Below are 25,437 nucleotides of genomic sequence, written 5' to 3' on the forward strand. Positions count from 1 at the left end.
AATGCTCAGGTTGAGTCGCCCCAGCCCAGTTACATGAACAGAGGTTTGGCGAGTCTGTCGGCTGCTCCTCCAGGCACTGAAACAGAGCCAAAGCAGTATTTCATGAGAAATCCACCACTGCCTCAACCAGTCTCGGGTCAGGGCTGCGGCCGGCTCCTGGTGGCAGGTGTCATGACAGGCACCTCATATTCTGTAGAAAGATGTTAACCGACTTCCAACCACATGTTGAATATAAGCCTGGACTTAACTAGCAAAGCAGGCATTTGCCAGAGAGCATAGCGTAAACCATCTCCCTCCCAGTATTTTCTGAAATATAGATGCAGGAGACAATATTTGGGGAGGTTTCCTTGAGAAAACAGTTATTGAATCTATCACTCACCAGATGCATTTAAAGTGTCCCAGGATGGAGACGGCTTAGCAGAGAGCTAGGGACCGCTGGCATATCACAGTGCCCACTTCACCCTCCTCTCTTCAGCCGCATCCTTCAATTGCTTTTACACAGAACATCATCACGTGAAACAAGCCTATGAAACTCACTCGTGTGCCTTCAATAAGACTGTGGTGGAGAACACTGCTCCTTACACCACATGCTGTTTTCTTTAGGACCCCTGAGAACCATTCCTGTCTGACCCATGTGAATGACGGAATTTTCCCGAGCAATTGGTTTGTGTTTATCTCGTGGACATTGGGAACTGTACTGTGTATATAACATTTCCTTTATTCTATTGGTGGCTACAGTACTGTGGGCTCCACTTGTGACCCACCAGTCAGTAACAGATATACAGAAAGGTGGTTTTAGCATTATTGCCAGCTCCATTGTGTTCTTTTCCTCCTACCTTGGGTGGCCTCACTTTTAATTTACGCTATCTTGTCATGCTTTATGTCCCATTGTAAGCCACCTGAAAAACGTTCTGTGCAATAAGATTTGGTTTACACTGAAAAGCAGATAAATAAATAAGAAGTGGAAGAGCTCCACGCCTCGTGTTCCTATCTGTTGTCTTCCAAACTTCCATTACATTCTGCTTTAACATCCTTACACTGATAGACCCAAGGTTTAGGGCATGCAACTCAGAACTGTAGAAGTAACGATCATAAAATAATTGGAAAACCCAAAGAAAGGTATTGGAAGTATTGTGATTTTCCCATCTCATTTTCATCACCCAACTCAGGCAATGCCATTGAAATGACAAAGGCTTCTTGGAAGCCTGATGCACTTTAATACACTTTAATACTAATTATAATGAGAAAATAACACTACGTAATACTTGACTGACACGTGGAAGGTGACAGTGCTCTCTTTGTCTGTAGACAGCCCAGGGAAGTGGGAGGGGCAGGCATTACTCTTATTTTCATTCCACTGCCCTGCTAAGGAGCAAGGAGGAACTGTGTGCCCCTGGAGGTGGTCTCTCTGCACCTCCAGGGGATTTTCCAACTGCAGGAAATGGGCTCAACTGCAAGAAGAGAAGTGACACTACGAACTCCCACCAAAGTGTGCTGGCCACGGGTTAGGGACCAATGTCCAAACTAAGTCAGTCAGAAGAGATGATAGAGGACTCTTAACTCTTCTTAATATGAATTGGAGGGGCCGGCCTGGTGGGGCAGAGGTTAAGTGCACACTGCACGTTCAACTTTGGCAGCAGGGCTCGCCAGTTCAGATCCTGGGTGCGGACATGGCACCGCTTGGCAAGCCATGCTGTGGCAGGCATCCCATATATAAAGTAGAGGAAGATGGGCACAGATGTTAGCTCAGGGCCAGTCTTCCTCAGTAAAAACAGGAGGATTGGCAGCAGATGTTAGTTCAGGGCTAATCTTCCTCAAAGAACAAAAAAACAATATATGAATTGGAGGTAACTGGAGTCAGCTTCTTTCAAGCAATATTCCTGTTTCCTTGAACCAGAGGTGGTATCTTTCTAGAGTCATGCTCTCCAATAAGACTTTCTGCAATGTCAGAAATGTTCTCTATCTGCATTTGTCCAAAACGGTGGCAAATAGATGCGTGTGGCTATTGTGCACCTGAAACGTGGCTAGTGCACCTGGGCATCTGAGTTTTGAATTTAGTTTATTTTAATTAATTTAAATTTAAATAGCCATGGTAAGATTAACAAGGTTGCAGGGCACAAAATCAATACATGAAACTCAATTTTATTTCTATATACTAGCAATGAAAAATCAGAAATTGAGATTTGTTTAAATGCCTTTTAAAATAGCATCGAAAATGTGAAATATTTAGGGATAAGTCTGATAAAAAAACATGCAAGACCTGTACACCAAAAATTACAAAACCTTGCTGAGTGAAATTACTGAAGATCTTAAATAACTGAAGAAATATACCATGTTCATGGTCAGTAGACTCATTATTGCTAAGATGTCAGTTTTCCCCTAAGTGATGTATAGATAGATTCAATGCAATCAATTCCCATCAAAATCCCAACAGGCTTTTTTGTAGAAACTGACAAAGTGCTTCTAAAAGTCACACGGAAATGCATATATACACAGAGTCTAAAATATTGTTTGCCTTAGCCCTAGGAATCTGAGCTTAAAGGACAAAGTATGTTAGAGGCAGTTTGGAGAGGTCATAGTTGCAAATTCTAGCTCTGGCACCTTTGTATTTGTGGTCTCAATTTCTCCATCTGTAAAATGGGTATATTGATGCCTACATAGCAGAATTAGAGTTAAGATTTAACAAGATCAAGGATACAGAGCAACATCCAAGGAGCAGAGGTACTTAAAAAATATCCTTCCTCTTCCCCACCAAGCCCTTCATCACAGCATGCACTTTCTTCCCTTACCAAGGGATGGACAGGTGTGAGAAGGGGGCTTCTCCATCCTTACCTGGAGCCAAAGTTTGTCATGCTGAGACCACTTCCCGCCAGCAATGCACTGAAACGTGGCATTCTGCCCCACATTCACCTCAACATTTTGGAGCCGCAGAAAGTGAGGTGCTTTTCCTAAAAGAGAAACCAAAGGGCACATGAGGACAAATTCAACAGCCTGCACCACTTCCCTATCAGTAGATGGCAGCTCAGGATGGGCACCAGGCAGGGTGGAATTTGTGCCTGGGAAGTGGCCTCACTCACTGAAGAACTACTGTTGATTGATCACTTACTACAAGCCGAGAACTACTGTAAGGGCTTCACATGCATCCACTCACTTAAACCTCAAAATAATCCATGAGGTGGGCAGTATCTCCATTTCACAGATCAGAAAATTAAGGCTCCGTAGTTTGGCACAGTCAGCAGCCGGGAAGTGGGGCATCCAAGACATGAATCCAGGTCTCTGAGAACCTCAAATCCATATTATTAGCTGCTAGGCAATATTGCCATGTCTGGAAGAAGAAATTGAATAGGCGGAGGCTCACCGTAGCAGGTTCCTCCCTGTTGCCTGGGTGAGCAGAAGAAAGAAAGCTGAAGTGAAGCACCTTTGGGCCTGAGACCTCCACACATGGCCTTGGTGAGGATGCTGGTGATGCAGATGATGCAGATGATGAGGAGGGCAAAGAGCGGAGGAGGGAGAAAAGGCGGAGGAGAATGCTGGTGGCTTCCATTCACTTAGTGCTTACTAGGTGATGGGTGTCATGTGCAGTGTTTACACACAGTAACTCAGGTAACTCAATGCAGTTGGTAGTGGTGTTATCTCTATATTACAGTGAGTGAACCAAGGCACAGAGAATTCAAGAAATGTTCAGAGTCTACACTCTTCACTCTAAGATATGTTATCTCCTAAGGATGAGAAGGAGGTGGGACATTTACTCTGGGGACTTGGCCTAACAGGAGAAAGGACTTTCAAATGAAACTCACAGTGACCATAAGCAATCAATTCTAGAATTAAACATATGTTTTATGTTGGGTAACTTTGGTTCATCTTTTTCCTTGTTTACAGACACAGGTTCTCATCTAGGTGAGATCTCCAAAGATGAGTGACTTGATAACCTACGTTTAGAAGAATGAGTTTCTTCACTGAGGCACAAAAGTGCCAAAGATGCCTACCACATTAACAAATCAATGATGAAGCAGGCATCAACTACCGAGAACAAGATCAAACAGAGTGTTGTCAAGAGGATCGAGGAGGTTCAACAGGGCCCTTTGGCCATCTTTCCAGAAGGAGTCAAATATCCAGAGAGACAAATAATAACAACAATGTCATTTATTGAAAGCTCCTACAATGCCAGGTACTGTGATAAATGCTTTATATGTTTTATCTAATTTAACTTCATAACATTCCTGTAAAGCAGACACTAGTCTTATTTCCCTTTTAGAGAAGCAGAAAGCAAGGCTTACCAAGTTTAATTTGCCCAAAGCTACATGGTATTAATGACAGAAAAAGAATTCAGTCCTTTTTAATCCAAAACTCAGCATTTAACTAGCACATTCTCTTGCCTCCTGGGCAATGGGAGGTCAGTGGTGTCACCTGGAACCCACAGTCCAAGAAAGGGCTCATAGGCAAGGCTGTGCTGATCCTCCAGGATTTCTCATTGCTCCAGAATACTTTATCACAAGTGGTCCCTTTCCTTGCCATTTGTCCCCATGGCCTCCACGCTTTAAACTATCTGGTCTACCAAACTGTGTCACCATCTGTAAAGCTCAGCAAAAGCCAAGAACCTTGGCATGATGAGGCAGACTTGCTGTAGGAAAACATATACCTTCTGCTCAGGTTTTTAAACAAATAACAACAGCTCCGAGACCACCCCCACCCCGCTGCCTTTGGGACCCTATGACTAGAGTGGCATCTACAGTCAAAGGCCCAGGGAAGACCTCTCCTTGTGGGCTTCTCAGAGTTGAAGATTCCTGCATCCAGTCAACCTGAAAAATGTCAGGCTGCTTTGATCGTCTGAAATTGTTTCCTTTTTGCTCTCCTGTATAATTTTGTAAAGTTATTTTTGGAACTATCAGTTCAAGTCAATTCTTCAAGTGGGAACAGAGTGAACCCTGTAAGCCAATTTATGCCACAGGTTATGGGGGAAGGAACATCTACTGCGTGTAGGGAGGGAGCGTAGGGTCTTAGCTGCAATGTTGGGAGGCTTCGTGTTGGGTTTTAGAAAGGGACACCTCCCCTTACCCTTGGGGGACACTTGGCAAATGGCTTAACCTCTGGGGCACGTGCAGTTAGAAATGGATCTTCTCTGGATCAATGTCCCTGCTTGCTTCTGACTCTCCATTTCTCCATCTCAGCAGCAGACCTTTTGCCTTAATTCTTTCATCTTCTATCCCTCCTCCTCCCTTCCTTCGAGGTCCAGTGGAGAGAATTTAGAGGCTTAATGGCCCCTAGCATTAATATTCTGGTGAAACATTGATGGTTTACAGCAGACGTGTTGAACCCATGCAACTACAGGAGCCAGACAGTTATGTAGATGAATAAAGGGTTCAGTCAAAAAGCAAAGCAAAAACACCACCTCCTTGTCCCATCATTCATTTTCCCACTTTAGAGAGAGACATGGGTAAAATAAAGATTTCTCTATACAGACATGCATCGCTTAACGATAGGGACACGTTCTGAGAAATACGTCGTTAGGCTACTTCACCATTGTTTGAACATCACAGAGTGCACTTACCCAAACCTAGATGGTATAGCCTACTACACACCTAGGCTATACGGTACTAACCTTATGTGACCACTGTCCTATGTGCAGTCATTGAGGTTGCAACGTCATTATGTGACACATGACTGTGTAAGAAAACAACACTGTAAGCACAATAATAACTGGTATCTGACACCAGCCTCAGCATTGAGGAGGCAATAAGGAGTGGTGGGGACTTACACTCCATGCCCATTGAACGGGGACAGCTGTTCCTTAAATCCAGCAGATGGAGGTCAGGAGAGAGTGCTTTGCTCAGGGTAGCTAATCATCCGACTTCTCAAGGCAAGTAAGAAATCCAGGGTTTATGTAAAATCTCTCACTCAAAAATCTTGACAGAATTTTATTAAAACAACATGCAGACTTAACAAAACACGTCTACAGACACGCTCTTTTAGGTTGTGGTTTCTGTTACATACTCTTATGTAAGTCATCTGGAACAATTCCCACTGGCCAATCTTGCCCGAGCTGGACCATAATCTAGAGATGCTCCCACCTCTCCAGGCATCGTGCTGCAGGATCACGTGAGTGCTAGCCCTAGATGGTGGCTCCCAACACAGGAACTTATCCAGACCCCCCTCCTGTTGCTTAGCACTCTCTCCACGTTCACTGACTCTTGTCTCTGCTCTTTGAGCCCTTGCATCACCCCCACCTCATGACAGATTGCTCTCTCTCTGGGGATCCTCCTTATGTTGGGGACCTGTTTGGTTCACCTCTCTGAGCTCCTGGCCTCTCTCATCCCGCTCCCATCCCCTCATTCTAGTCCACTCCTGAGCTCTACGCTCTTTCAACTGTCATTTTCCCCAGCATCTGCAGCTCTGGGAAAGAAATTATCCCACCAGCTTCAATTCACCAATCTTCAGCCAAATACGGCTGACCTCAGCGCCCAGACGAGCCACCAGCTCAAGATTTTACGCATTTCACGCTTACTCTCTACTGAGACCCAGCACCCCAAAAACAGGATCCTGCTGAATGGGGTTAACAGAAAACTGGCTGTGTGTATGGGGCAAAATGCCTTGATGTTGGTGACATTTAAACTCCTGCAGACGTCAGTGCAGCATCTGAAGACATATTATTGTGCCCTTTATCTCGCTCTTTAATCCTGACACTGCTCAGTAGGAAGCCACACAATTGAGGAGAAAGCGCAGTACATACATTAGAAACATACTGCAGACACTCCGTGGGCTCAGTGACACGGCCCCACAAGGTTGTGATGGAAAAAAAAAAGTTTAAAAAACTCTAAAAGTCAATTTAGGAGCTAGAAACTTTAAAACTGAGTGGAAAAAATTGTGCTGACATTTATCGCACATGGTTATAACGGCAGTGGCCCTGCTAATGGCTAATACCGAGAAACGACAGCGGAGGGTAACTATGGCTAAAATACTTTTAGAATAACACAAAAATGTTAAATGGGCTATAAAGTATAGACGAGACGTTTCAGTTTGTAAGAGAAAATAATTTCCTTTGAGTATTACGCCTGTCTTCTGCTCCCTGTTTTGAGAGCTGTGAGATTAGCCTTGAAAGTCATCACTTTAGCTCAAATCAATCAAGAAACACAGCTGCAAATCAGAACCCCCCTGGAACTTTTGGAAAACTAAGTGGAATTGCTTATCGATAAACACTGACCACATGTTAATAGAAAAAATGTTTTGTAGGACAGAAGTGGGAAATTTCAAAGCCTGAGGACAAAAAGAGAATGTATGTTTCTCAGGATACTTAAATTTTTAACAATCTATGAGTGAAGTCATAAATGCATTAATATTAAGGCTGTGGTTGGAGAAAAAGCAGCGTCAGTCCAAAGGACAGTGCAAAAGCCACTAGCCATCTGCTAGTGATCTCATGGGCCCCCAGGACCCATGCATGGTCAGTATCTTGGAAGGCAACACTCATGCTCAATTCTCCCTACTCGCACCACCTCAGCCTGCACCACCCAAAACTTAAAGCCAGAAATCGGGAAGCGCACCATTATTGATGCCTGTGCTCCCAAACTAACCCATCAAATAGGACCAGTTTGCCCTATCTCCTAAATATCTCTATCTGTCTACCTCTCTCCATCTCTATGCTCCATGTTTCTTCATATCACTGCTTGCTTACCATCTGTTATGGGCTGAATTGTGTCCCCCCAAAATTCTTATGTTGAACTCCTAACGCTCAATACCTCAGAGTGTGACTGTATTCGGAGCAAAGGCGTCTACAGGGGTGATTAAGGTAAAATGAGGCTGTTAGGGTGGGCCCTAATCCAATCTGGTGTCCTCATAAAAGGAAGAATTTGGGCACACAAAGACACATGATGGGCATGTGCACACAGAGGAAAGACCATGTGAGGACACAGCAAGAAGCTGGCCGTCTGCAAGCCAAAGAGAGAGGCCTCAGGAGAAACTAAACCTGCCATCTTCATCCTGACTTCTAAGCCCTAGAACTGTGGGGAATAAAATTTCTGTTGTTTAAGAAGCAGCCCTAGCAACCTAATATACCCTCCGTTATAGATCGTATAATTACCTGACTATTTGTATCAGTTTCAATTTCAGTCTCGTTCACTTCAATGGAAGCCCATGAGGGCAGAGAATGCATCTGCCCGGTTCACTTAGATAACCCAGACCAGTGCCTGGCATGGAGTATATGCTCAGTAAATACACAGTGAATGATCAGTGGCTGTCTCTCCATCACCCTGGTCCAGGCCACTACCGTCTCTTGCATGACTCCAGAACTTTCTTCCTAACAAGCTTCCTGACTTCTCTATTACCCTTCAACTCATTCTCCACAGAGCATCCAGAGAGATCTTTTAATACTTAAAAGAGATCAAATCACCCCCCAGCATAAATCCCTTCAGTGGTGCCTCCCTGCGCTTATGTTAAAATCTAAACTGCTCAGGATGATGTTCAAGGCCTGGTGTGGCCAGCCCCCAGCTCCCCTCTCCAAGATTAGCTCAGACCAATTTCTCCTGTGCTCCCTGTGCTCTGGATACTCCAGCAGCATTAAGCTCATTCCCCCTGAGGGGTCTCCGCACTTGCTGTTTCCTCTGCCCAGAATCCCCCCTCCCCAAATCATTATACAATGAACTCCTTCCTATGACTCAGGTATCAGCTCAGATCACATCTTCAAAGATACCACCCCGACCACTCTATCTGAGGAGATCTCAGTCACTTACATTATATTCATAGCATTATCACTATCTGAAATCATATTAGTTATTATTTAATATTAGTTAGTTACTTAGTGTCTTTCTTTCCTCTGCTAAGACCATAGGGACAAGGACCTAACCTATCTTGATCACTTAAGTATCCCCTGTGTCCAGAAGAAGCTCTTGACATATAACTAATGCTCTGCAATTTACTTGTTGAAAGAAAGGATAAGTAAAAACCTGGACTGGACATGGATTGAACACAGATCCTTGGGAAGGGATCTTTGCTAGGCCCTGCTCAACTCCACCTGACTCATGAGCTGTGGATAGACCCCTAAGGAGTGTATGCACTGCCAGTATTTGTACACATAGTTAAATGGAATTTTCCAAATTCCAGCCACTATCGCAGATTCCTCACATTTTGATTTCTGGGAAGTTTAAGCTTAAGCTGCCTAAGCAACAAGGTTGAACTCAGTCGAAGCATATTACGCAGGAACATAGCCAGGGTCATGTCTTCCTGAGTTACATCCCATGGCCCATTTGCTGGGTAACTGGCTCTCAAAAATTCCACAACCATGCAATCCACACTTCTAGGCAGGAAAGTATGAAGCTGCCAGGAGAATTCTAAATTCAGGAGTAGTGCCAATGAGACGAGGATTCCAAGGGGAGCCATAAGACTTTGGGGGTAGAAAGGCATCCAAATGTCCTTCAGAAAACCCTCTCCCACAGAGATTTCTCAGATAGAAGGAAGCATTTGACTGCAACAGCAAACCACTGACAGCTCCTGGAGTTAAGGCAGAACTTTTACCAATCTGGCCTTGAAGGCGGTAAAGGCCGGGACAAGAGTCAGGTGATAGTTTGGGCCTCACGGAAGAGGTGAAAATTGTCATTAGAGAACAGAGTTCTGGGGTCCTGGGAGAGAAAGCCAGGCCAGATTCTCCTGGGAAGAGGCAAACGTCACCTATCAGAAAGAGCAAGTGCAAGTATCAAGCTCAGGGTAAGAAGCAGGAATGCAGCTGGCTGCAGCAAAGGTGACTGTCCTCTATGAGGACAGGATGTGTGTAGGGCTTGGGGAAGACTGAGACTCATTTCAGAGAGATTGCCTTAAACTGGTGGCTGTGCAGGGTTGAGTGTGTGAGGCTAAGGGGACCACCGGTAGAGCAGACATCTCCCAACACAGGTGCCCAGTCTGAGGTCAAAGCATTCTCCAATGGGCAGCTGATGCTGACTCCCAGGAGTCGGAGGGAGGGGAAGACTTAATCCTGGTGAGGGGGACTCATCTGCATATCCTCTATATAAACCCTGCACAGCTGGGGGATTCCTGGGACCCGTTTCACATGAGGTCTGGTTCAGTGGAGATATTTGCCAGGCATGACTGAATGGACAGATCCATCAGATAAAATCCCAGACTCAGGAAGCAAACCGGAGGGTAGGGACCTTGAGCCAGAGTAATGGAGAGTCCAGCAGGACCTCAGCATTTCTGAGATACTGGTTGATTTCTGGGAAAGATTCTCTTGCACAGACACCAAACATAGTTATCCAAAATACTGTCTTGCCAAAACCCCTTGGAACCCGTCCCAAACTCCCTCAGAGAAGGTGCTCTAAGACAATGAGTCAAACAATGGCATTCTAGTGCCAGGGGAAGGAAGAGGTGTTCAAGGCTCTGACAAATTCACTGCAGCAGACATGGGAAGAGACATTTCAATTAAAGCAACATGGATGGGGCTGAAACGAGAACAGCCCCAAAATGGGAGGATTGGAAGGTACGTAAGGCCAGAGCACATGACGTCTCTTGAAGGAAGAGCAAACTGCACCATACCCAATATAGCATGACTCATGGCTATAAGGAGAAAGTAGAGAGAGCCCTACTAGGAGTCACTGGAACCAGATGGCTGCCAAGAAACTAATGGAATTCTCCAATTTGCAGAACACTAACAAACTAATGGGGCTGGCATCCCAGCGAGTCCTCCTGAGGGCTACCATAATCACCATGCACATCCCTTTGATTGCAGTTTCCCTCCACCAAATGTCTGTAGATATGATGCCATCTCAACTTCTTGCACCTGGGACTTCTCCCCTCTGAGATTTAGAGAACTTGGGAACCTCAGTTCCTTGCTCAAATACCTTCAAATAACTTAGACTAAATACAGCCACGAGAGAGAATTTCAGAGGGAAATTGGATGGACATGGAGGAATGAGATGCCTTTGAGGACTCCTGAAACCGTACCATAAGTACTAACCACTGTGAGAAACCTCTCCCTACGCCTACACGGAGCTGATGAGTGTATTTAAAATTACTTTTAAAGGATTAATAGCTTTGGGGTACTTTTCCCTGTGAGGGAACAGTGTGCTAATTCGCTCAGTGCTTTGGTGGTGTTCTTTTTTTAAGACAATTGCAAAAGATTCTATGCAAAGCCCTCTAATTCTTCCACTTCAGTGGTCTGAATCCCACTAATAAACAATCAGGACTTTAGACTCCCTTAATAATGGAGAGAGATTCAAACGAAGATGTTTTGCTACTCTCTGCAAATTCCTGTAGGTGCTTCCTGTTGAAAAGGCCGGCGAAATTACGGATTTATTCAGGACTGATTGCATTGAGTATGTAAGCATTTTTGAAGGATTAAAAAAGAGAGAGAGTGAGAGATGTTTGTGAGCTGAATGAATAGGGGGATTGCAGCCTCCAAGCTGCCCAGTGTGGCATGGAGCAAGGCTGTGTTAGGAGCAGGCAGCAGACTTACTGCATGGATGAGCGAGGACCCGGACCTCGTCCACAGCGATGTAGCCAGGATGACCCTTCAAAGAGACGGATTCAAATATCACCTGCAACACACAGGGCGAGAGTCAATTTCACAGAAGTGTTGGAGGCATTCATCACAGGAATCTGCCCAGCCCCCAAACCTTGACGTTTCTGCTTCCCATCAGAACCACCCAAAGAAGCCTTACATTAGCCTAGGACGCTACCCCGGCAATTGACTTGGATTTTCAAAACAAGGTAGAAAGGCCACACTCTGGTGACTAGCAGAAGAAGAGTCAGCCACATGGAACATTTTTAATGGATTTCAGAAATAACGCTTGGATGCAGGGAAAACACCGGAATATGGCCTGCAGACCCAATCTGCACCTGTCTCATTGTTTCAAGTGAAGCACAGAGAAAAATTCCTTCCTAATATCCCAACTTCCTTATGAAGGGTGAGGGAGAAGCTTACTTTGGAAGCTACCATAAGCCAAGGAGGGTTTATCCTGATTTGATTCTACATCCCCAAGGAACATCTTCCATCTGAATTTCTTAATAACACATCTGGAAAATAAGCCCCATGCACAACTATTGGTATCCGGGAGCCCAGGGGCAACAAGTTCTTTGAACTCTCCCTTCTGACTCCCACCCAAACTGCTTATTTCAGTAATGATTTAAAACTCAGTTAGTTTATTTGTCACCCAACCTCTATCTTCACCTGGGAGATGGGAATATCTGTGTGGACAACATGACCAACACCCTTAACCTCCCTAATGCCTATGGCCTTATCTTCCAATCAGCTTCGGCTACACATTCATATTCATCCTTCTCCACTCCAGAAACTGGAACTTCCATCCTCCTGTACTTTGGCTCTGCCTCCTACGCCACACTCCTCTCCCAACTCACTCCTCTTAAACCTGCTCCTCAGGCTCAAATGGTACCCTGGACCTCAACTTTTCTAGAACCTGTAAGCCTGCCTGGTCCCCCTGTATTCTCAACAAGCCACCAAACATTGGCTAATCACCTATCCCATTCTCATCTAAAGCCCCAATTCCTTCTTACCCTTATTTCAACCGTGGCAAAGCCTATTGCAAATGTGCCTTCTCGACTCTTATACCCCACTCAAATGTTCCTCTTTCAACACCCACCCACTCAATCCCAGCAGACACCCACATCTTCAAGAGGCAAAAGGACAAGAGAGGCTTGACTTCTAACTTCTGACCCATCAACCTACTGCATCCATACCAACCACTGCCTCCTCTCTGCAAGGCATGCTGGAGCTCTTGACCCCTACCTCTACTGCATTTTTCAGCTTCTTGGTTCTTTTGGTTCTCTCTTTTTCTCTTGTATCTTCAAACTCTCCCTATTATCCCTGACTTTGACATTCATAAATGCTTGGGCTTCTCTTATTCTTTAAAAGCGACCCTTTGGCATCAGGTTTGTCTCTAGTATAGTTCAATTGTATTTTAATCACATTTAAAATTCTCAATAGTTTTATTTACACTCACTCTCAATTCTTCCTTACTTCCCACTGCAAAACTTGAGTCCACTATAATCTAGACTGTCTCTCCAATACTCCCTCCAAAACTGCTCTCATGGCAGACACCAATAATCTCTTAGACGCTAACTCCAATAGATATTTCTCAATCTTTATCTGACTTTAAGAGGGAAGATAGTGTAGTATTTGGGCCCTGGATCAGAATGGGTTCCAGTCCTGGCTGTACCACTTACTAATGTGTGACCTTGGACAAGTTACCTACTCATCTGTAGGTGTAGTCTATCTTACTGAGTAATTATTCAGATTAAAGCAGTTAATACACTACTTAGAATAATGTGTGGCACATGGTAGATTCTCAACAAATGTCTGCTATAATTATTACTAATACTTGACCATTTTTCTGTGGTTGTCTATGTTCACAGCTTCTTCCTTTCCAGGTCTTTCATTTAGGCTCAGGCGACACTCCACTCTCATGGTTTTTCTCATAAATCTAGGACTATTCTACCATAGGTTTCTTGGTAAGCACTTCTCTTCCTACATCCACCCTTTAAGTGTGGGCCTCTTTTACTCATTTTTTTACTGCACACACTTCCTTCAGTGGCTGTCAATTCACTGATAATCCCCAAGCCCAGCTCTCCACTCTAGACCTTTCACCTGAACATCATTCTCATTTATCCAGCTCACAGATCTCTATTTCCCCCTAAATATCATACAGATCCTCAAACGCAGGCTGTATGCAGCAGATCTGAGCAGCTTTCCTGTCAAACCATCTCCCTCACTGCCCAACAGGCCATCGTTCCTGAAATATGGTCCTTGGTGGGTTGCACTATGACCCACCCAGTCACTGAAGCTTAGGATTTAGGCCTCTGCCTGGACTTCTCCTGCTCGTTCCTCACATTCATTTTCATTTTGATTCTGTTTTCCTAGTATTTCTCAAATCTGCCCATGTCTTTCCATCTCCGCTATTACATTGAACCACATGAAGTAACCATTTTCTAGGTTAAAACCAATTGGATAGCAATGCCACTACTCTGGTTCAAATCTTTGTTGCTTTTCATCTCTAAAACCTCAAGAGCCTATGAAATGGACCCCCTCCCTTCCATCTTTTACTCCTCAGTTTAAGTCTGTGGATGGAATGCATGGTGGGTGATGTCATCAACGGGAAAAGCTCCATGTGGGATCTTTTTGTGGTCCATGTGGTCACTCTAGGTTAGTGGATTCAGAGGTCAATGGTCTCAGTGGGGCTCAGCGCTCCAACAGCTATAACAAGTGAGCAGGGAACTGGTGGAAAGGGTGGTGACGGCTGTGAAGAAGCAGCTTCCTTGGGTGGTAAGACCTGTCACTGAGACAACAGGTGGCTGCCTGGGAATTATGTAAAGTGACTTGGAGATGACAGTCACACCAAACATACAGCAGCTGGCACCAGCATGACAACCACTCTGGAAGAGGGATCCACTAAGATTGCAGGGTCCTTCCAAGAGACTTAACAGACAAAATTGTGCAGTGGGTAGGGGGAAAGTTTGAAGAAACAGCAGTGTGATAGCTGCCTTATCCTGCAGAGGAGGAAGTCAACAGAAGACCTTACTATAAAGAATTATGCATCTAATTATATTTTTAATAATTCAAAGGAAACCAAAAGCAAAGTCTATTAGAAATTTTTTTTAAAAAAAAGAACATACACAGAAAATACATTTAAAAAGAAATAGCATGAAAGCATTCAAATTGTGCAATAAAAATTACAAAATTATGAAAAAATAGTTCCGTTGTGACAATAAATATAAACGGGTTAAAATAGAGAAAAGCATTCAGACTGTCTAAATAAGCAAAGTCTAAAGGTATGCTACAAGCTAAACAGAACGACTCAGTAACCTTAAGAATAACAAGTCGAACAAACACATAACAAGGAAATGCAAGTAAACAGAAAATAGTTATTGCAAAAATAACACAAAAGCATCAAAGTAGAACTTAAACCAAAAAGAAAAATAAACACTAGTAAGTGGACTAAAATGGTTATGTTAAAAAAAGTGCATGAGTCGGGGCTGGCCCCGTGGCTGAGTGGTTAAGTTCGCGCGCTCTGCTGCAGGTGGCCCAGTGTTTCGTTAGTTGGAATCCTGGGTGCAGACATGGCACTGCTCATCGGACCACGCTGAGGCAGCATCCCACATGCCACAACTAGAAGAACCCACAACGAAGAATACACAACTATGTACCGGGGGGCTTTGGGGAGAAAAAGGAAAAAATAAAATCTTTAAAAAAAAAAAAAAAAAGTGCATGAGTCAATAGACTTACAAGAGAAATTGATGGGAAAACAAATAGTATTTGAAAACATTAACCCATGCTTTACACTCTGACCAATCAAATAGGAAAAAATAAAGATATCAAGTATGTATATAAAATGAACAATAATGTATTTACCAGACATATATTAATGAATATAAAGAGAGAATGAAATTTCTGTTCAAAAGCACATTGATTATTTACAAAAGAATATATAAAAGTCTAAAGTATAACTTCTAAAAACCCTCAAAGAAGAAATTGTATAGATTTGGGTCTATACATTTTCTAACCAAATTCACATTTGGAAATTAATGGCAAAAGCTTAAAAATCAATTTATTAAAATTGAAATATTGTAGGGGCTGGCCCCGTGGCCGAGTGGTTAGGTTCGCACACTCCGCTGCAGGCGGCCCAGTGTTTCGTTGGTTCGAATCCTGGGCGCGGACATGGCACTGCTCGTCAAACCACGCTGAGGCGGCATCCCACATGCCACAACTAGAAAGACCCACAACGAAGAATATACAACTATGTACTGGTGGGCTTTGGGGAGAAAAAGGAAAAAAATAAAATCTTTAAAAAAAATTGAAATATTGTATATCTTTCAAATATACAATACTTTCTTACTAACTATGATGCCCAAGTATGTTTTGTATGTTAACAAAAGTCTGAAACAAAATTAAAAGTCAAGTGGCAAGTTGAGAATAATATCTATAATGTATACGCCAGCTAAAAGGTAAATATCCTGTTTTGTGTAAAAGATTCTTGAGAATCAGCAAAATAAACTCTCTAAAAGAAAAACAGGCAAGTGACTTCAAGAGGGAATTCACAAAAGGTGAAGTAGGAATGGTAATAATCTACGAATGAAATTTTTCCTTTTAATGACACTAGAGAGAATATGGTAGATGAATATTTTCTTCTTTATAATTTCTGGATTTTTCAAATTTTCTACAATAAATATGAACGATTTTACATTTACAATAAAAATTAAATGCTTTAAGGTGCATTATATTTTCCTATCTTTCCGCATGTTATATCTTCGCTATGGCATGTACAGTGTGCAGGTGACTCTGCTGTAGCGCCTATCACACCATGTTGTAATTGCTATTCCCTAAACTCAGTCCACTGGGAGCAGGAACAGTGTCTTCATTTGTTCATTCATTCATCAACATTTACAGAGACCCTCCTCTGTACCAAACACTGAGGCACATGCCGGGCTTATCAAAATGAACAAGACAAGTAGTGCCTAGTCCTGATAAACTTCACATTCTAGTGAATGGAGATGGAAATGAAACAAATAAATATGTAAGTTACACTCATTTTGTGATTGGTGTTATGAATGAAATAAATAGAAGATTTTGATTAAGGGTAACTAAGGAGAAGAGGGTCTCCTTCACTTATAGTGGTCAGGAGGGAACTCTAAGGAGGAGACAATTAAGATGACACCAGAGGATGACAGTGGCCAGTCAAGGAAGAGGTGGTGGCAAGTGCAAAGGCCATAAGGCAGGAAAGAGCTCAAGATGATCTGGAAACATAAGAATGAGAGTGGTGTGGGGGATATAGTGAGTAAGCTAGAGAGGCACAAGGCAAGGCGAGAGTGTCGGGTGGGGTCAGATGACGTGGAGTCTAGAAGACATAGTAGGGAACATGAATTTTCTCCTAAGTCACTGAAAGATTTAAAGCAGGGAAGTGACATAATCTAATTTACATTTTAAAAAAGACCATTCTGGATGCTCTTTGGAAATTGGGAGGTGGGCAGCTGAGCAAGAATGAAATAAACAGACCTAGCAGTTGCTATTGCAGCCATCCAATAAAAGATGAGGATGGCGGGCTGGCCCTGTGGCCAAGTGGTTAAGTTCGCGCACTCCCCTGCAGGCGGCCCAGTGTTTTGTCAGTTCGAATCCTGGCCGCAGACATGGCACTGCTCATCAAGCCACGCTGCGGCAGCGTCCCACATGCCACAACTAGAAGGACCCACAACTAAGAATATACAACTATGTACCGGGGGGCTTTGGGGAGAAAAAGGAAAAGAATAAAATCTTTAAAAAAAAAAAAGATGAGGATGGCTTTGATGATAGGGGTGACTATAGAGAATAAAGATGTTGTGGTTTGAGAGATATTTTCAAGGTAGAGATGAAAATAATTGCTGTTAGAACAAGAGAGGAGGAGTGAAGGAAAGAGAGGACTCAGTGAGGACTCTCCAATTTGGGGCTTGAGCTTCTAGGCTGATTCTGGTATCATTTATTGATGTAGGGAAGATGACATGATGAACGTGTGTACATGGGCAGGGCTATGTCAAGACTTCTTTTGGCCACGTTAAGTTTGAGATGTCAGCTAAACATCTAACGGATATGTTGAGTAGGAAGCTGGCATTATGTTTCTGGAGCTCATGAGTGATTTAGGATGAAAGCTACAAATGTGGCAGTTCAGCATCGAAAGGTCATTTAAAGCTATAGAACTAGATGAGGTCACCCTGGAAGACAGAGCAGAAAGTTCAGAGAAGAGGGCTAGGGCCCAAGGCCAAGTGTTTGAAAGCCCAGTAGAGGATTTTTTAGGATGGGAAAGACTGGAACATAATTTTAGATAGAGAGGAATGAGTCAGAGAAATAGCATGAAATACAAGGAAGGGGATGAGGGATCGATGAAACAGGATTCTAGAGGGGACAGGAGTCAATTGGGGTCAGGATGCCAGTGGAGGGATTGGTATTGACCAGAAGGGGCACCCTATCAACAAAGACTGAATGATAATAAAAATAGAGAAACATAACCACAATAATAAGGTCAACAATATTGACCATTTATTATGCGGTCTTGATCTAGCCTCTTAACAGCCCTAAGAGGTGGAGCCAGCTCAGTTACCAAAGCTCAGAAAAGAAGTCAGAAGTGGACCAAGGACTGAGGCCCTGGTCTCCTGGTTCACAGTACACGGCCAGGCCCACTACTGGACTTTGAGGAAAAGCAGTGCAACTCTCCTTTACCTAAAACACCTGGTTAAGCAGAATTCTGACTTTTTTTTCCAGTTAATCAAACTTTAACTTAATTAAACTCTCCTAACACTTTGTTTCTCATATCATCACCCAGTATCTAATCTAAATCATAACAACTAACAAATATTCCATGAATGAACACAAGGCTTGTCATGGGAGAAAGGATGTGTGATAGTGAAACATACATACGTTCACTGTTCTCTCTCCTTTCTTGTGAAGAAATAAGAATTCCATAATGAGATAATCTTTCATTCATCAGAATTCCTCTTGGGAGATTTTTTTGTAAAGCATTGGGGTAGGCGAGACTTGGGTTTCTCAAATACGAGATAGTAATATTCTATAATTAATAAGGGGAAGAATGTTCTGGTTTTTCATTAAATGAGTTAATAATTGTAAAGTGCTAATAATACACATGGTAAGATATCAATAAATGTTACTAATACTGTTGCTGTTACTCTGGGGAGAGGGATGGGAGATGAGAGGGAGAATGCAAGGGAATGGTGGTAGATCTAGGGAGAGGGAGAAAATAACTGACTGCCCAATGGGACTATCCGCTGTGCCCCCACCCTAAACCTCCACTAAAGTTCCTATACTCAACAGTCTCTGATGTGAGTCATGACTGGTAGAAATGGGTAGAGGCTGGGCTTTCGGTCCATGAGGAGGTAGATGGAAGTAAAGAGGCACATGTGGTTTCAGGAGCCAAGGGAGTTGGGGAAGACAGTGGGGAGAAAGCGCAGAAGCATGGATAAGACTGCGACAGTCCACAGAATCCCTGATGAAGGCCCCAGACTCACAAGACATGGAATTCGGTCCATAGTACGTTTATACCAAAGGGCAGGCCCTGGATGGAGCAGAGAATAAAGCACCTCCCAGAAGAGAACTGGGGAACATCCTCCCCATCACTGCCAGATCACTCAGAGCAGAATGCTCACAAAACCTGCAGGAGCCAAGAGGGTCCTGTCCTTGGCATGCCACCCTGGAATTAGATTTTTTTAAAAAGTGATGCCAGTGCCCAGCCCTCTGGCTGAGTGGCTAAAGTTCTGCACACTCTGCTTTAGTGGCCCAGGGTTCATGGGTCCGGATCCCAGGCGTGGACCTATTTCACTCATTAGCTGTGCTGTGGTGGTGTCCCACATACAAAATAGAGGAAGACTGGCACAGATGTTAGCTCAAGGCTAATCTTCCTCAACAAAAATAAAGAAAGAAATAAAAGAGGAGGATTGGCAACGGATGTTAGCTCAGGGTGAATCTTTCTCAGCAAAGAAGACACGCTAGCTGCTGTGAGATAGACCCCTCAATGCCTGGGGAGTGGAGGGTCAACAACGCAGATACAAGGCTGGGTGGATCAGAAATAGTGCCAGGGAGTGGCAGGGCACCATTCTTCCCTAGAAAGGAAAGAAAAGGAAGGAAGGTCCATGCGCATGGGCTTGGACCCTCATGCGTATACCTTGACTCACCTGCTGAGGCAGGTCCCCTAACACTGAGCTCTCACAGTGGGGCTGGCCCAAGTTCCTGGGCCAGCTGACTGTTTCCAGAAACAAGGACCAACCCTGGGGAGCACAACGCCAGGCACCAGAGAGGGAGATCTCAAATGGTGGCTGGAAGGTGCCACCAAAATATTACGGGATGGCAGGCCTCAGCTGCAGAGAAGCACTGGGTACTAGGAGAAAGTGGGCAGGGTCAGCCTCTAGAGATCACATATAGCCCCAAACCTCTAAAGGCCTCCTTAGCCACATTGCGTGCTTAACAGTTCCGCATGGGAATCTGGGGATGCAAATTACTGCTGGGGTTCATGGCTCAAGTTTCTGACCAAGTGATAGGACCTCCAAATGCCAGTTAGGCCTTGAGGAGTTGTTGCAAGAAGCCATAGGGCGGGGTGCAAGGGAACCCGATCAGAGTAAGAAGGTTTGATTGCAGCAAGATACTGCAGGGGCAGCTCATTGGGAAGCAACACCAGCAGTGATGTGCAGACATCTGGAGAGATGTGGGGGTCCGCCTGAATTCTCACTGTTGATGAAAAAGAACAGAGCCCTCTCGAACAAACAGAATTGCAGAGTAGAGCTCCGTCTTGTGTGGTTCAGGAAAGGCGGGCAAAGAGCTGCGGCTCCACCCCTGGGCCAGGCTCCAGGCCACCAAAGTTCTGGGGAATGTGGATCATCGGAGTCCTCTCTTCACATGCCCCTGAAGACATCTGCAGCCTCGGGTGGTGATGAGCACCCCATCAATGGGCTTCTGGTGTGGGAGCCCTGGTCAGGAAGACCCCAGCCAGTACCTAGCCAGCTCCAGTTCCTCAGGAAAGACACCACAAGGGGACAAGTTGACACCAGGACCCTCTGTGATAGAAGGACATACCCAGGTGTGATGAGGAGAGGGAAAATGGTCATTTTCAAGTGAAGCATACTCACAAGGAAACTCAAATCAAGGCCCTTGAGGAATGAAATTCAGGAATAGGAAAACAGCCAGAGGAATGGGTAAAGAATAACGTAGGCCACTCCAGCACTGTCTGTTTACAGGGGGCAGGGCGGGCAAGGTAGCGGGGGCAGAAGTAGGCCATGCCAACACCCAGGGAGGCTCCATGTCAGTGTATAGAGGCAGGGGCCCTGGGGGGCAGGGACTGGAGCAGAAGGTCTAGACTGGGAATCCCAACTTCTCTGCAGGACGTTCTGCCAAGTGGACGTCCCGTGAACTGCACGTCACAGCCCCTAGAACCCTAGGGACCTCCTGGTGTCCGGGGATGAGGCCTGCACGGAAAGGCACAAACCTCTCCCTGTGCATGACTTGCTGGGCAAAGCCAGGAAGTAATTTCCCAAGAGAAGCTCAGAGATGAGTCACCCTCAACTCCTCCAAAAAGCAGGTGGTGTGCACGGTTGGGGGAGAATGTGGATCTGTCAGGACATGGCTTATGGGAGCTGGCATCTTACCCTCGCCTTCTGGGGTCCCTGAGCAGAGAATCTGTACAGCACAAATTTCAAGGGGCTGCAGACATTTTCTCAAAAGATAAGAGATAGAGAATTGTTGGCTCACCAAAACTCTTCGTAGGAAGAGGACGACCGACGTTTTTCATGGGAAAGGATGGCTTAGGGTGAGATCAAGAGAGAAACTCTTTCCCACACCAGCCCAAGGAGGCTGAATAAGACAAGGAGGAGGGTTTGCTGCTTAGAGAGAGGGGTGGGTAGACGAGAGAGGAAATAAGATTGAGTTCCAAGTGCGGGAGAGTGGCCGGCTTCCTGTGATGCGCCCTCTTGAATTATGCATGAAGTTACGAAACCTACAGAGTGTCTGATGGCAGAGGGACTGCTGAGAAGGGGACGGGGCTTCAAGTCCAGGTGAGGCCAAGTCAGGGGAGTCCTAAACTTCAGGGGTCAACACAGCACTTACAAATGCTGAATGAAAGGTCATTTCACCGAGGCAGATAATGCAGCACAGAGTGAGCATGTGGCTGCAAAATTAATAAAAGTTCTTTTATTTTTTTAAATCTTGGGACAGAAAACTTCAGAACCACTAAAAACATGAAATAGAATTCATACCACCTGGAAAAGGGCAGCGAGCTGAAGCACAGCTTAACGTCATTTGACAGGCCCCTGCCCTCCTGAGAGGAGGCAGGGGTGGGGTGGACGCAGGGGGACGTTCCCCACACCAGTCCCTGCTGAAGGCCTGCTGCAGAAAGTCCACTTAAGAAAGATGAAATTTCCCTGCTTATTAGAGAGCTAAAAGTCAATTTTAGGACTGTGAAATATGACTTTAATAAATGAATACATAAGGCGCCAGGATCGGAAGCCCAGACTGCTGAACACCAAAAATTGTATTTAGTCCACAGAATCATACATGCAGGACCAGAGCTTGGGGTATGGTGAATTTTAAAATCCATTTTGCAAGTGTCTTTGAATCTCCTGATATGTCTGTCCCCTTCTCTCTCCCCCAGATGTATGTGGATGGGGGTGTGGGTGCCCCTGAGTGTGTGGTGGGTCTGGGAGCATGCAGGTGCATGTACACCTGTGTGTGCTCCACTGTGTGTGTGGCCATGGGACTACCCATTAGTGGCTGTGTGTGTGACAGAGAGACACATGTGTCTTTTCTAAACTGCTGCTCTTAGCACATTAGTGGCTTTTTCACCATGAAGCTCAGAGCAGGGGAAATGTAATGTAAGGTAATGATGCTGTAATAGCCAACAAGTTGGAAATCAGAAAACTCTCCCAGAAGAGGCTGCTTATCACAAGGCCAGCTCAGAGGTTAGCAGGGACAGCTCAGCCGCAGGGGTGTTTCTTTAAAGAAGGCCTCCCTGCTCCTCCTTCTTTTTCTGTTTTTTCCTTTCTTCCTCCTCCCTTCCTTCCAACAATTGCTGAGGCCCACTGCAAGGTTTACATGATGTCATATATATGCTCTCATTTAATCCACAGAAGAACCTTTCATTGAACCTATTACCCTCTCCATTTTACAAATGAGAGTACTATGGCTCAGAATGATGATGGATGCATCCAACATTACACAGCTAATAAGTGGAAGATTCTCAGAATGGGAAAGCTTTTTTCCCTAAAGGCAGGAAACTGAGCTTGGAGCCAAAGGACCTAGGCAGGATTATGGGGACCTCAATTTACCAATAATTTCCCTTACTCAAGATCACAGGACACATTGCTACCCAACATGGGAGTTATACTGTATAATCAAATGAGAGGCAATATGCTTAGCACACTGGGACACTGGGGATACCCAAGAAATGTCCTTCTCTTCCCTCTATACTCCATCAAAGAGCATGGCCAATAGCAGGACTGGCCCTCTCCTGGGCCACTTTTCCTGCTCATTATACTTGCACCCGTGACCCCATCCTGTACCCATTTGTGTTGGACTAAAGATAGGGGGTTTCTAATTGGAACCCTAAGGCCTCCTTGGGGTAACCGTGGGCTTACACCACTTAATATTGATACTCAGTGATACAGGAGGAGAGTTTTGGGGCTGGGACATTGGGGTTCTGGTCCCAACTTTGCCAATGATTTGCTCTGTGCTCTTGGACTTCATTGTCCATCTCTGGACCTCAGCTTTATCATCTACATCAGGGAACAGCAAACTATCACCTAGAGGCCAAATCTGGTCTGCCACCTGTTTTTGTATGTAAAGTTTTATTGGAACGCAGCCACATCCATTCATTACATATTGTCTGTGGCTGCTTTCACAGTACATCTGAAAGAACTGTACCATGGACGTTGAACTGAAGGATGTCTAAGAATCTTCCGGCCAGTAACTCGGCACCCTCAGGTCCAGCTTCTGCTTCAGACTGTAGAGAAATTTCTCCAAAATGCAGATCTGACTATGTCACTTTCCTACTTAAACCCTCCAACATTGGGCATGGGAATTAACTGCAAATAGGCACAAGGGATCTTATTGAGATGATGAAAATGTTGTAAAGCTGGTTTACGGTGATGATTGCACAATTCAGTAGACTTATTAAAAATCACTGGATTGCATACTGAAAATAAATGGATTCTATGATATGTAAATTAACCTTCATAACATTGTTTAAAAAAAAAACTTTCAACAATCCCAGGCCCAGACGATCTGGAGCTGTGCTCTTCCAAGTGTGCTCCGTGGGCTCGTGGCAGCCTATGCCATGCATGGTATCAGTCCACAATGAGATGAGAGGTGTTTAGAAACTGTTAGAGCAATTTGGCATTGCTGTGACATTTTTATTCCAGTTTATGAAAGTATCGGTCCACAATGAGTTGAGGGGGACAAAATGGTCTTCCATCACAGATGGTTTGAGTAGCACTACTCTAGACTAAATTTAATCTCCTTAGCCTGGCATCTGAAGACCCCATGACCTACTTGCCCCTGCATACTTAGCTCCCAAAATGTCTCCTTTGCAACCTACCCTTAAAGAACTCAGAGTCTCCAAACTCTGCCAAAATCTCTCACTCACTCCCCCAGCCCATGGCATGACCCTGACAACTCCAATGCCTTTCCCTTCCTTTTTCAATAATTATTTATTCATCCTTCAAAACTCAGCCTAGCTGTCATCTCCTCTTAGAGGCCATCCTAATTGCCTTGACCTCCAACACCCTCTTCCCAAGGGGTAATCTTTGACTAATTATCTCATCTATCTGAACCTCAATTTTTCATCTGTAAAATAGGGATAACAATAGCATCTGCCTCATCAGCTTGTTGTAAGCAATTATTTTACAAAAGGCTTCAATGTTTATTTTCCTTGGGGAGCCCACATGCATCCTATTGTACTGCAATTGTTTATTTATATATCAGTCTCCAGACCATGATCTCCAGGGAGGCAGGGATGTGTTGGATCGCCTCTGCATCTGCAGGGCCTGGAGAGAGATGAAGCTCAGTAAACATGAGTTGGACAAGTGAGTGAGTAAATGAAGCCCTTTCTGAACCTAAACTCTAAACTCTAGGCAGGGCAAGAGGTATGTAGATATATTATTACTTTTTGAAAAATCAAACTCTGGTAAAACACCATACCTGGTAGAAATGTGGCCAGAAGGTGCTGATGGCAAGCTCTGCCTTCACCCAGCCCTCGGTGACGACCCCGGACACATTCCAGACAGGGTTCCCCTGGGGCCCGCCGTTCACCTTCACATACACATTCAAGGCCCCCGGGCTGGACCTGTCGCGGCTGGAGAAGTAGTAATGGAAATCGATGCAGTGGGTGTCATTCTCCTTCAGGGTCGGCAGGAGAAGGTGGGCCTTCTGGCCAGAGGCCCTCCCTGAGCTGTTCACCATCATGAAGGATCCTGGAGACCCATAAAAGGGGGTGGGAAGTAGAGACAAGGAGACAAAAAGAAAATCCTTCAGAGAATCAGTCACACTCATAAACACGGTGGCCAGAAATCAAGCCACTCTAAAGGATCTGGTTGATCCTGAGGAAGCCACATCTCCTCTCTCAAGCTGAGCACACTCTTCTGTAACTGGGAATAAAAAATCCTACTCAACAAGGCAGTTTTTAGAATTAAGAGAGGGTAACATGTATGAAGTATTTCTACAAAGTAGAAATAGTCTATAAATATTTACAGAAACAACGTTACATCTAGCAGCTCCTGAAGGAAGCATGGAATAAAAACCCAGAAATGTAGTGAATTGCAACCTCCACGGGTGAAATGAGGTGAAATATAACCTCATTCAAGCTTGGGTTGTCTCAATGGAAGCAGAAACTCTACAATACCGGAGGTGTCGTTCCAACATATTCCACCTGGAGCCTTGTATTCAGTACAGGGAATATATCAGAGGAGGACATATAAAAAGTAGAGTAT

General features: G+C 44.5%; 1 protein-coding gene across 17 annotated transcripts in view; it reads right to left on the reverse strand.

Moving 5' to 3' along the window:
• PTPRT (protein tyrosine phosphatase receptor type T) overlaps positions 1 to 25,437 on the reverse strand; it is a 1,024,383-nt gene that overhangs the window by 643,782 nt on the left and 355,164 nt on the right. For 16 of the 17 annotated variants that reach the window (XM_023626585.2, XM_070247923.1, XM_070247921.1 and 13 more), the window contains exons 3-5: positions 24,650 to 24,921; positions 11,432 to 11,513; positions 2,833 to 2,948 (exon numbers count right to left, since the gene is read on the reverse strand). In XM_023626585.2, coding sequence (XP_023482353.1) covers positions 2,833 to 2,948; positions 11,432 to 11,513; positions 24,650 to 24,921 — 470 coding nt within the window. The remainder of the gene's footprint in view (positions 1 to 2,832; positions 2,949 to 11,431; positions 11,514 to 24,649; positions 24,922 to 25,437) is intronic. The other variant, XM_070247924.1, reaches the window with a different exon arrangement.

The sequence above is a fragment of the Equus caballus genome, chromosome 22 (assembly GCF_041296265.1).
Source record: "Equus caballus isolate H_3958 breed thoroughbred chromosome 22, TB-T2T, whole genome shotgun sequence".
Taxonomy (NCBI): domain Eukaryota; kingdom Metazoa; phylum Chordata; class Mammalia; order Perissodactyla; family Equidae; genus Equus; species Equus caballus.